This window comes from Schistocerca gregaria, chromosome 7 (assembly GCF_023897955.1).
Source record: "Schistocerca gregaria isolate iqSchGreg1 chromosome 7, iqSchGreg1.2, whole genome shotgun sequence".
Lineage (NCBI taxonomy): Eukaryota > Metazoa > Arthropoda > Insecta > Orthoptera > Acrididae > Schistocerca > Schistocerca gregaria.
In genome coordinates this window covers 325122884-325135642 of record NC_064926.1, presented here as the reverse complement: position 1 = coordinate 325135642, position 12759 = coordinate 325122884, and the positions used below count along the sequence as shown (strand labels likewise).

General features: G+C 40.6%; 1 protein-coding gene across 1 annotated transcript in view; it reads left to right on the top strand.

Moving 5' to 3' along the window:
• The window catches only part of LOC126282387 (ankyrin repeat and SAM domain-containing protein 1A-like), a 790528-nt gene that overhangs the window by 178995 nt on the left and 598774 nt on the right, over positions 1–12759 (top strand). The window contains exon 3 of the mRNA XM_049982044.1: positions 10698–10854. Coding sequence (XP_049838001.1) covers positions 10698–10854 — 157 coding nt within the window. The remainder of the gene's footprint in view (positions 1–10697; positions 10855–12759) is intronic.

Sequence of the window (12759 nt, the reverse complement as noted above, 5' to 3'; positions counted from 1 at the left end):
CTGTTCACAAGAGCCGTGGCCACCGCGAAAGTCTGTAAATGTTGTTCAACTGGCAAACAAGGAAAATGGGGTCAGTGCATGACAGTTTGAACGTTGGAGCTTCGGAGAAGGGTTGCCTCCATCTCATTGGCAGCGGCGTAATCGTCCGTGGCAGCGCTTTCGTGCCATGTTGGCGGCTGCAAGTAACGTGGCGTAGTAACTGGCGGAGCACGTGTTAGAAAATGCGGCCAGCTTGATCACGGCCGATACCGCAACCCAAAGCAGCAAAAAATGGCATGTGATCTAAGAGACAAAGTTTGGGGACCTCTGGTCTACATCAATACAACCGAGGAGGAGACACGAAAGAGGCTCGCCTGTTTGATGCAATAGCACAAACAAATTTTTTTTCTGCCACTAGAGAATCGGATGTCTGCCGATATTGTACCTGGAATCGTGTCATTGTCATTAATGAGGAACAACAACGCGACCTAATTGTGGTAATGGTTTGTCATTAATGAGGAACAACAACGCGACCTAATTATGGTAATGGTTTGTCATTCTTGAAGACGCAACTTTCTAAAAGAAAAGATGGCCTATTGAAAGGAATAACAGGAAATACGGCAGTGAAGATTCAAGTTGTACCTACCAGGGTGTCATTCATAGGACGCATGAATTCAACCGACTACCAAAAATATTCCCCCACTACCTTGTGCCATCTGCTGAGAATATTGCAACCGAACCGCGAATAGTGAAGTAAGCACTGCAGTCATCCGCGCCATCAGGTTTATTAAGGAGTGGGTTCTTCAGAAATTGCATGTAATGGGCAAACAGTTGCCTCCAATCTTGACCTGATTGAGAACCTATGAGGAAGGCTGTGCAAAACTGTTTATGAAGACGGCAAATAGTTAAAGAGGCTAGACGAACTCTCTTTCCATTTTCCGTGAGTAGCTTGTCATCTAGGAACCACAAATACTGAGACTACTATGGAATTTATGAGCAGGATGAGTTTCGCCTGGCTGAGGCATGTAACCTCCTTATATAATTCGCCACCCTGAGAAGCATACTTTCTATAGGACCTTTTCCATCACGTCATCAATAGTGCCCACGTTTATTGCGCCTGAGATGCGTTTCTTAGCCCCTCTCGCCTGCGTTAAGACTGTATCAGTCTGCATTAAGAATGTAATGACAATTTAAAAAAAATCGCAGGGTGCATGCTGGCAGACGGTACGCCTTGCAATAGTCACACGAATTTGGAGTCTATGTATGTTGACGACAAAAGTTCAGTTCCGCACATCTGAATGGTCTCTCAGTAACTGTTCCTACTACACGGACTGTTATGCAATTCTTAATATCGAGTAGCGTCCACGGCATTACTTACCCAAGCTTTCTAGCTGAAGGTACGGCTGGTTGTTGCTGTGGTCTTCATCCTGCTTACTGTATTCAAGTCTTGATCTCCCTCCACGGTTTTTACCCTCGCCCCCTCCCTCTAAAAAATTCCTTCTATCATCAAATTGACAATTCCTTTATGCCTGAGGCTGTGTCCTATCGAACCGATCCCTTCTTTTAGTCAAGTTCTACCAAAAATTTCCCTTTTCCTCAGTTCGATTCAGTACCACCTCATCTGTTGTTCGATGTGCGCACCTGATCTTCAGCATTTTTCTGTGACATCACATTTCAGATGCTTGTGTAATCTTCTTGTCTGAAATCCCTGTTGTCCACGTTTCGCTTCAATATAAGGCAGTACTCCAGGCCTTCAGAAAAGACTTCCTAATACTTAAATTCACATCAGATCTTAGCAAATTCCTCATTTTCACAAAAGTTTTTGTTGCTATTGGAAGTACGCATTTCAGATGTTTGCTACTTCGGTCATCGTTAGTTATTTCGCTGCCCAAATAGCAAAGATCGTCTACTACTATTAGCATCCCATTTCCGAATCTCATTCCCTAAGCATCGCTTGATTTAATTCGATTACAATCCATTACCCTTGTTTTACGTTTATCATCTTATAACCTATTTCGAGAAACTATGTATTCCACTCAACTGCTCCTCCAAGTTTCTACAGAATTACAATCTCATCATCAAATTTTGATATCTTAATTTCTTCTCCCTGAACTTTCATTCCCTAGCCAAATATCTCCTTGTTTCCTACACAGCTTGTTCGATGTAGAGTTTCAATAACATTGGGGATAGTCTACAAACCTGTCTCACTCCTTTCTCAACGACTGCTTCCGTTTCATGCCTTTCGGGTCATAACTGCAGTCAGATGTCTCTACAAGTTGTAAAAATATTTCGCTCTCTGAACTTTATTCCTACTAACTGCAAAATTACAGAGAGTGTAGTCCAGTCAACACTTTCAAAAAACTTTCTCCAAACCTACAAATACTATAAACGCAGATTTGCCTTTTTACAGCCTATCTTCTAAGATAAGTCGTAGGGTCAATACTGCCTCACGTGTTATACGGTTCAGCTGGTATACTGTCTTACTTTCAAATTAAAAGGTGGCGTTGGTCTTTGTCACCATTAAGTTCTAGAGTTACCTGGGCTACGTTCCAGGAACGGTCTATGATCGATGTGCAGGGAAATAATACAGCCATCGGTGCTCCCGTTTTCTTTAAATTGAAATATGTAGAAACCGTAGAGATCGTGTGTGGTTTTGCGTTGTAATTTGACAGTTTACGTAACAGACGCTACACTTTGTAAGAAAGTGCCGCTTTCAGACCAGACGTTGGAGGTCAAGCGCATTACGTATATCCTTGATCATGCTCACCTTGAGGAAAGCCGTGTTTTCAGCCTTAGCAGTATTTACGTAACGTCGATCTATGAACTGATCTCGCCAAGCCCATTTACTCGATAGTACTTCACAAAAATATCTGGTTTACCTAATTTAATGATCAATACATGATGTGGATGTCGCTCATAAAAACACAGATAACGGTAATTTTAATCGTGTCTCAGAACGAGAGAGAGACCAGGGGGGAGGGAGAGGAGGCGACACATTGCTTAGCTAGAGGTGGCAGCGGCTGAGAGCCTAGTATGTACGCCTTTCCAGCCACAGAAAAAGGAAATTTTCTTTTTTAGCGCTAATTATTTGGCAGAATGTTGTCCCCGTTCTTTAAATATGTTCTTATACTTTTCCTGCCGTTGTAAAGATCTTTCTACTCTGGCACTAGTGCCCCGAGTGGTAGAAACCAGCGGAAACCCGTGTTGCTTATCAACGGCGCAAGAGAGAGCAGACAGCACGCGCTTAACGCTTGAACGGGCAGGTGGTCAGGCGTGGCGAAAACAGCGGAGCAGAACTCGGAGCAGCATTCCAGGGGAAGTCGACCGCCGGGCGGCTCGTGTTGCTTACGTAACGCGCGGTCCCTTCTGTAGAGGCGGCACTCGTGACACACACACACACACACACACACACACACACACACACACACTTGTCCAGAGCAATACAACTACTAATGGTCAGAGCATGTACACATGTTTCCATCGTTTATTCATTTATGAATGTGTTTTACCCAGAGGTGTACAAATTTTCATTCTAACCTGCCTAGCCCTATCTCCGCCGCATTGATCAAAGCAGATCAACTTGCCGCAATGGGGACACAGGAGTACATGTACACTGAAGCACAGCGGTTAAAGCAGGCCAGCATGGATTTCTGCGAACCTGGCTAGCTTCACGGGACACGTTCAGCTTGCAGCACCTGACAACAGGTTTCGGTGTTACTCCAACGTCACTACCCAGGCATATGTTTGTGTAGGTAGTTTCAGTGCAGATCATTTATCATAAAGGTGGGAGCAGCAAAATGAGCAAACAAAAGTTAAAGGAGATCGAGGAAAAAAAAATTCAGATGTGAGTGAATTCCTAAGGGACCAAACTGCTTAGGTCATCGGTCCCTAGACTTACACACTGCCTAAACTAAATTAAACTAACTTATGCTAAGAACAACATACAAAACATGCCCGAGGGAGGACTCGAACTTCCTGCGGGAGGGGCCGCGGCCATTCCGTACGGCGAGGTCGAAGATAAATAAAGAATTGAGTAATATATACCGTTCTCGAAACAAAACGAAGTCCAACAGGGGAAAAGTGTTCATGTGTTTATGGGGCAGTTTGAAATAACTCCGTAGATATCTCGAAATGCGAACTATGTAAAAAGTAACTAGACACTGATTAGGGAACTTAGAGATGTTTCTAAATTTGATCAGCAATTTCCCTTACTGGATAAATATTTTGAAAGAGGGCAAAGACAGTGTCTGACAAGTCTGTGGAAATGTGTGCTACCGACTTAAGGCTAATCAGCAGTTTATAGGCTTTCTAAATTTAGGGTATTATTGATTGAAATAGGAAAAAAATGGCTGAAGCAAGTGCGGTAACATTAAGGATGCAATTGGCATCCGCCTCTTAAATGCAGCGGAGAGAGCGGATAGATGAAAAAGTACATCGATATCCTCTATTCGGGGAGAAGACTTGTCTCATGATGTGACACAAGAAGAAACAGGGAAGAGGTAGGCGATCCAGTATTAAATCAGAATTTAAGAGCGCTATGGGAGACTTTAGACCAAATAAGCCGTAAGGGATAGATAACATTCCATGCAACGAATCGACTACTCACGTTGATGCGTAGAACGCATATGAGACTGGAGATGTTTCGGAAAAACATCATCCACACAATTCCGAAGATAGCAAAAGCTGACAAGTGCGAAAATTATCGCACAGTCAGCTTAACAGCCCGTGCATCCATGTTTCTGACAAGAATAGTATTGAGAAGAATGGAAAAGAAAACTGAGTAGCCCTTAGAAGACGATTAATTTGGCGTTAGGAAAGGTAAAGGCACTAGGGAGGCAGTTCTGACGTTGCGGTTGATAATGGAAGCAAGACTGAAGAAAAATCGAGACACGTCAGTGGATTTGTCGACCTGGAACAAGCGTTCGACAGTGTAAAATGGTGCAAGATGTTCGAAATTCTGAGAAAGATAGGGGTAAGCTGTAGGGAAAGACGAGTACTACACAATATGTTCAGATGGTTCAAATGGCTCTGAGCACTATGCGCATTAACTTCTGAGGTCATCAGTCGCCTAGAACTTAGAACTACTTAAACCTAACTACCCTAAGGACATTACACACATCCATGCCCGAGGCAGGATTCGAACCTGCGTCCGTAGCGGCCGTAGCGACACAATATGTACAAGAACCAAAAGGAAATAATAAGACTGCAAAACCAAGAACGAAGTACTCGGATTAAAAACAGTATAAGACAAGGATGTAGTCTTCAGTCTCTACATCAAAGAAGCAGTGAAGGAAATAAAAGACAGATACAATAGTGGAGTTGAAATTCACTGTGAAAGGATATCCGCGATAAGATTCGCTGATGACATTGCTCTCCTCGTTGAAAGTGAAGCAGAATTACAGGATCTGCGGAATGGAATGAGCAGTTTATTGAGTACAGAATATAGATTGGGAGTACATCGAAGAAAGACGAAAGAAATTAGGAGTAGCAGAAATGGGATTATCGAGAAACTTAACATCAGGATTGATGGTCACGAAGTAGACATCAAGGGTGGTCTAGCACTGGAAGAAAGGCCATTCCTGACCAGGAGAAGTCTACTAGTATTAGACATAAGTCTTGAGGAATTTTTTTGAAAACGTACGTTTGGTGCACAACATTGTATGATAGTGAGACATGAACTGTGGGAAAATAGGAACAGAAGAGAATCGAAGCATTTGAGATGTCGTGCTAAAGAAGAATGTTGAAAATTCGATGGACTGATAAGGTGAGAAATGAGGTGGTTCTCCTGCGAATTGGCGAGAAAAGGAATATGTGGAAAACACGGACAAGAAGAAGGGAGAGCATGGTTGGACAACCGTTAAGACATATCGGAGTAACTTCCATGGTACTAGAGGGAGCTGTAGAGGAAAAGAGAGGCTGGAGCACAGGCGGCAAGTAGTTGAGGAAGTCGGTTGCAGTTGATAATCTGAGGTGAAAAGGGTAGCACAGGAGAGGAATCCGTGGCGGGCCGCATCAAACCAGTCAGGGGACTGATGACACAAAAAAAGCCACTCGAAAAAATATTTCTATTGACGTTTGTTATCCGACTTCAGACTTAAAATTAAAATGTTCTCGAAAGTCTTAGAATTCTCGGGACCGATATCCTCCCATTATCAGTGCTGATAACAGGCCAAAATCGTCGAGGTTCTGTGTTCCCGAGATATACACAATGACGTTTGTAGAGAACCCTCAGACCGTGAGACCTATCTGCACTGGCGAATTTTTTTAAATCTTGAAGTAATAACAGAATTAATTTTCCAGTGTTATCAGCGGTTACATTGCACTTAAGTTCAAGAGGAACGGGGCCCAAACGTCTGTTAGACCGGCCAGATGCCCAAGAATTCGTTTTAAAAGGCCACGGCAGGTTGGCCCTTTCTTCCAAGTTGAGCTTTTGCTCCAAATCTAATCATGTCACTGTCGGCGGAACATTAATCATTAATACCCGTTCCCTCCTCCTCCAACGCGAAGTAGGCCCGAAGTAGTGTGTTTTTACTCGCAAAAGTAGGCGCCAACACTAAATCAGTAGGTTTGTTTTGAATATTTTTGTGACTGTTGTCGATGACTGACTGGTGAAATGCGCCATATAAATATATTTCGCAGTTAGTTTCCCTGCATTAATACACTTTTATTGGCCTGGTATTGGCATGTCTTATGTCATTGATAGCGTGCTTCCTGCTGAGGATTTTTAATGGTTTTAACGGAATAATGTACTTGCGATCTCCGTTTCTCTATAGTGCACTAAGTGCATATATTTACTCACACTTCGGTAGAACAAGCAGGATATCGTACAAGGAAAGAAACTTACTTTAACGCTCTGTTGACGAACAATTTTTGAAATTGTTACTGAATTAGAGGTGGCATTATGGCGATTAATATATTATTTATCCTCTGGTAATACCTCTCACCAAGAAGCGCAGAAGATTAACAAAAACGTGCTATTATGTTGTAAACAGACGGAACGTAATTGATAATTATCAACTGAATAAAACGAATTTTACATACTATTCGCGTTTCCCACATTTGTAAGCAATGGATTTTTATGTGCTAAAGAACTTTAAAATATTTTATTTTTTATGTAGGAGAAAAAATAAAAAATACTCCTGAAAAATGCGAAAATATTTTGTTTCAGTATTAAAAAACTGTAAACACCTACGTTAAAAATCACCGACCAATAATGCTGAAGCATTGATGGATTGACACAATTCGCTGTTGCAGTGAAGGAAAAATAACTTTCTCTAATTTTTCCAACACAAACCGATATCGCTTGTCTCGAAACAACGCACGAGAGCGGGAGAAGGACCTTCCAATCTCACGTGGTGATAGTCTTGGACATTTCATCAAAAGAATATCACTGGCACACACATTTTCAGTTTTGTGAACTTACACTTCCAAAACCTTGGCAGTTCAACACCTGATATGAAATCCACTATTTTTTTCGAACACACTTCTAAATTTTTGTTTAATAGCTTGCGCGTTTGGACCTTTGTGTGAATTAATTTTTTATCAGTGTTATGCCCTTCATTAACTGTATCAGTTAACAAGCTGGTTGACGTTTCTAATTCTTTGATAGTCAGAAAGAAAAAAATTCTAAATTGCAGATATGTAAGACAATTCAGTTTTTAGTATAGTGTCGTTAATCCCTGAAGAATTTCAATTGAAGAAGCGTCATCCTTATTAAGTTCGTGAATCACTAATTTAAAATTTTCAAAATTGTGTGTGTAATATACTGCTGCTTTCAACTGTGTCCCGCAGCAAGTAACGGATGGGTCTAGGTGGACCTGGAGGATATAAAATTTTCGCTCTTAACAAATCATTTCTTGTTGGAGTTTCCACATAATCTTTTCGCCGTTTGAAATTAATTTGTCCACTTTAAGGTACAATATACGTCTGTGCTCACGTGCTCTTTGTAAACCATGTACTATTAATGTTACGTGTATCACGTGTGGGATCTTACAGAAAGGCCTGTGGCCGCCATCTACATATAAGAAACACCACCCGTTACTAGGAGTAAAACACCATTAAATTTCACCCCATTCTGCCATAACAACTGCAGAGATTCATTGAATAAACGAGTGATTGTAATATTATTCGATGCTGATACTTCTTTACATGCAAATATAAAATACGAGGGCAGTGATTAAAGACTGTTCTGTACATTTTATCAGCCGTCCACATCAGAGATAAGGGATTCCCCTTACAAATAGCAGTAAGTCTACGAATAATGTTCATTCAAATCGTGGTCTCATAATATGACAGTGCACGAGATTTTTTGTTAAACTTAAAATTTACTACAAAGAAAATGACAATTATGCGTTTTTATCAAAATAATTTAAAATATTTATTTACATAAAATATTGAAAAAGTGTGTGTTTTTATGTGAAACAGAATTTCGTTTACGATTGAAATTTGCTTCAATGGGAATTTCTTAATTACAGTTTACATAGAAACCCGTCCCCTAATTATTTGAAAGGCATTACAGCGGCGTTAAACATATATGTACGTGTTCATACGATTTTATTTTACGTGTTGGAGACTCTAAATTGAGATTATAAGTAGTTTTGGCATGAACTGTTTTTCTCTGAAGTAATGATAGTTCAAATTTATACTTATGTAATTCATTGACGCCGCTTTACATGTTTTATTGTTCCGGTATTAGGACTGTTCGTTTCCTTACTGCCGTTCGAAATTTCATTTGCACAATACTAGCAAATGAACACCCCATCTTACTTCACCTTACGTTTAGAATGTTGCTGCCAGCTGTTGAAGGTCATTGCCAGCTATCGAATTTGTTTTTGTGATCTGTGGGTATGTGCATTTGTATTTTTTTAGTGGGTATGATTTAATATGTATGTGTTTATATTGATACCGTTTTTCTGCCTTACTTATTTTATTAGGTATAGCAGAGAAATTGTGTTGATGTGTGTCTGGTTATCACGTGTTCGTCGTTTATCATCTGTTTGTTCTCTGCAGTACGCTTCTGGACGTGTAGTTTTTCTGCATTGGGATAAGGCATTTTTTATGATTATATAGCCCTATGATTTTCGTGTCTTATTCTAAGTTGGTAGGATGATAGTTATGTGCTGCTCATGTGGTCAAGCCCACTTACTGGTTTCCGGCCAGTACTGAACTTCTAAGGAAGTGTGTTCGTAGCAAAAACCAGAATCATCCAAATGAGTCTATGAATTCACTCATATGCAAATCATACTCAAAAAACACATTTTCATCTCCTACAATGGTCAGAATTGCAGCTTATGCTGCAAGTATTGAATTTAATGATTGGAACGCAGGGAGGATGAAGGTATTGGAGAGGATGAGCTTTAAGATAGGAAATTTCACGGAATAAAGCTTGAGAAAAATAGATGTACAGTTCCTCTCTGCAGTTCAAAATTCCGCTGAAGACCTGACAAAGGAAAGACTGCAGAAAATATGAAAACAGAAGAGAAGCCTTGAAGGGACAGACGATGCTGAGTACAAACCTAGAGCCTTCTGAAGAGCTGACCTAAGAAAAAACGTTAGGTAGAACTTTAAATTGCATTTCCTGAAAAATTATGTTTTTTAAAGTGTATGTATCTTTTTCTCAGAGACTATGAAGGCTAGAATTAAGAAATTTCGTATACATGTTTCTATAGAACTATTAAATTTTGTCTCAAGAGTAAATTTTGTAATTTGTGTAAGCTGAGATATGGGGCAAAGTCCTTGGAATTTTGCATGAATTTTATATTGTACTTACAGAATTACAGTTAAAAATAGTAAATTCTCGTATTCGAAAGTGAGTGAAGCTTACTATATGCATATAGATTAAACAGTGAAAAAATTGTAGAAATTTCTTGGATACTTTCTGAGAAAAAGGGACATGTGTTATTTTTTTTAAAATAAAATTTTTGAATTCCATAGAAAAGTTAGAGATATAGCCCAAGAAGCAAAGCAGTAAATGTGTTAATTCCATGTCAAACATGGCGCAAAATTTCATTGCCTTACCTTCAAAATTGTGGATCAGGTGCCTATTTTAAATAGTGTCTATTTTTTATGAACTTCTCTCCTAAAACAGTGAAGGACAATCGGCCGAAAAATCCCAGTAGCTGTTAAACAGTTCAATTTTGTAAACTGAAGAACTTCACAAGCTTAACTTCAGAGTGAATATGGCACTTGATAAACGAACCCATAGCATCTGCAGTACTAATACATGGCGTGAATACTTGTCGCACTGTGGCATCGAAATATTTCGCACCTGCAGGTAGCAATCCAGTAATCAGTTTTCCGTAAGGGAGCCGCGTTACAAAAACGGCGTCCATATTGAACACCTGAAATATGGGTTAAGAACTTTGAGAGATGCATTATCCACTGATATGTCTATTTTCTGTATACCTTGCAGTTATCGTGCAGTATTCTTGAGACCGTGGAGATGCTTATGAATAATCCTGTATTTCCTTCATTTTCTTTGCATTTTCAGGATTTGCAAACGTCATCGCCAGCAGTTCTTCCTTCATTTAACGATTTTGCAAATTCACGATCTTAAAAAAAAAAAGAAAAAAACTTTGTGTCTTTTTAAACAGCAGGCACGGAGTCGGGATGTAGACCCAAATACCTCCACAGTGATTACGGTAATCAATGTGTTACTTTCGAATAGGAAGATGCCTGAAGTGTGTGTCTACAGGTGGAGACGTGTTCACCTGTTGCAGGGAGGTGGTGCAGCTGCTGCTGGCGCACGAGGCGTCGACCAACATCGTGGACGGCAAGGGCTCGTCGCCGCTGCACCTGGCCGCGTGGGCGGGCAACGTGGACATCGTGCGGCTGCTGCTCTGCCACGGACCCTCCGTGCCCAACGTTAACCTCACCGTGAGTACCGCCCGCTGTCGCCAGGGGAACTGCACTTGTACAACGGGCCACCTGCGCGTGTTCACTTACGATGTCAGTTGGCACGATAACACCGTGTGTGGGCAGTGGGGAAACAGAAACTTGGGAGGTGACTGGCACTTCGTATTACACGGAGTCGAGCTTCGGATAAGGATTCGCTCTTTTTGGTGCACTGAGATCCCCACTCGTGAACTTCTCAAGATCAGTTTTGCACATCCGTGTCTGCGAAGGTGTGAGGGTTTCGATTCAAGGGGAACAGCAAATGAAGTAATGTGTTATATTTAAAAAAAATACAGTAATTACTTGAGGCAGCACAGCAGCCGAGGAATTGAATTTATACCAGCAGAGCTTAACCACTGTTAGCGCGGGAAAATCAGAAAAATAGTAACTCTCCACTAAAATATAATTATGTTGGTGTTGCTCCGCACGGTGCTTTGTAATACGCTTGGATCATCCTTAGCATGCTGTCCACAGGTTGAGTCGCTGATCCTCAAGCACGTCCACTGTTTAACAGCTACCCCGGGCCTATACAGTGTATGAAGAGGCTTCCTGCGCGTATACATTGCAAGCCTCAACTGATGTCAACTATGCCTAAAAAAGAATGGTCCAATCCGATAAGTCGCCCCCCCCCCCCACAAAAAAGTTTTATACAGGAAAAGTACACAGAAAAAAACAGTAAAAATTTTCGTTGCTAAAACACACTGCAAGTATTTAAAATAAATGTTGAAAACTACCAAATTCATAGCTCGCTAGGCGGCTGGAGTAATGTATACCCCTACCGTAGCTGTGGCATACAGGACATGCGCAACACAGAAAACGCATATCCTTCATTGACGACACATCGGTAAACAGATAACACGGCACAACACTGTCGTAATGTGTCAAGCGAATTTCCGTTTCCATTGATATTTTCACTCTTGTTCACAGTTAGTATTCACTCGAATTTGTGGCTCCTCTAATATCATAATAATTAGCTATTGCTTCTGCGGTATCGCCTAAGTGTTAACAGTGGATTTGAAAATGAATTAATTTTCTTTGGTTTTCTTTTTTCGGATATCCTTGCGAATAGCATCTGTCTTGGTGCACGTTCCAGAGTTTCACAGGAATGTGGAATCCAGTGAATGTTTTCAACCTCACAAAGATAAAGTATCTAGAACGTGGTATGCAGTTGAAATCACCTACATCTCCTTAAGACGTACATATGTATTATTTCTTATAAATTTCTTCGATATACTTTGAATGATGTCGACATTTTGTTAGAAATTACAGAAACAATATATGAAGAGGAAGCAAGTCGGACGATTCCGTGAATTGTGGGTCGAACAACGATTGTTGTATCAATCAAAGTAGAGAGCAAAAATATGATAGCTTTCTAGCCCACAGAACACATGCAGAGTAACAGCGTCCAGTGAAAAAGAAATGCCTGTAATTTTTTTGATTAAACAAAAGAGGAGAATACGCTTAAAGTTACATTGCCCGCAAAGCCGGTTTCGTTTCGTAAAATATGAACAGGAATTGTATAAATATAAGAAAGATTTACACGCAGTACTAAATACGCGCCGAAATGAAACTCACTGAACTGTAAAAGAAAAACTGTTCAAAAGATTTGCAGCTGTTGGAGTCTGTGCACCGTTAGCGAGAAAGACCTGCAAAACTAGAGACCTTCTGAATTGTAAGTGAGATGAACTTCACTGATTTCCAGAGTTCTTGAACCTGCTTAAATATAGTCAGAAAATTAAACGGAAAAGGAAGTCGCAAAATTCCGGAGCAGACAACGCTTTTGTATCAAAATGGAGGTAACTTTTGCATTACTACCATTTACATTGCGAAGACATCCAGGATCTGCAACGGAATAGGCTGGGACAGTGTTGTTTCTGTACTTTTGTA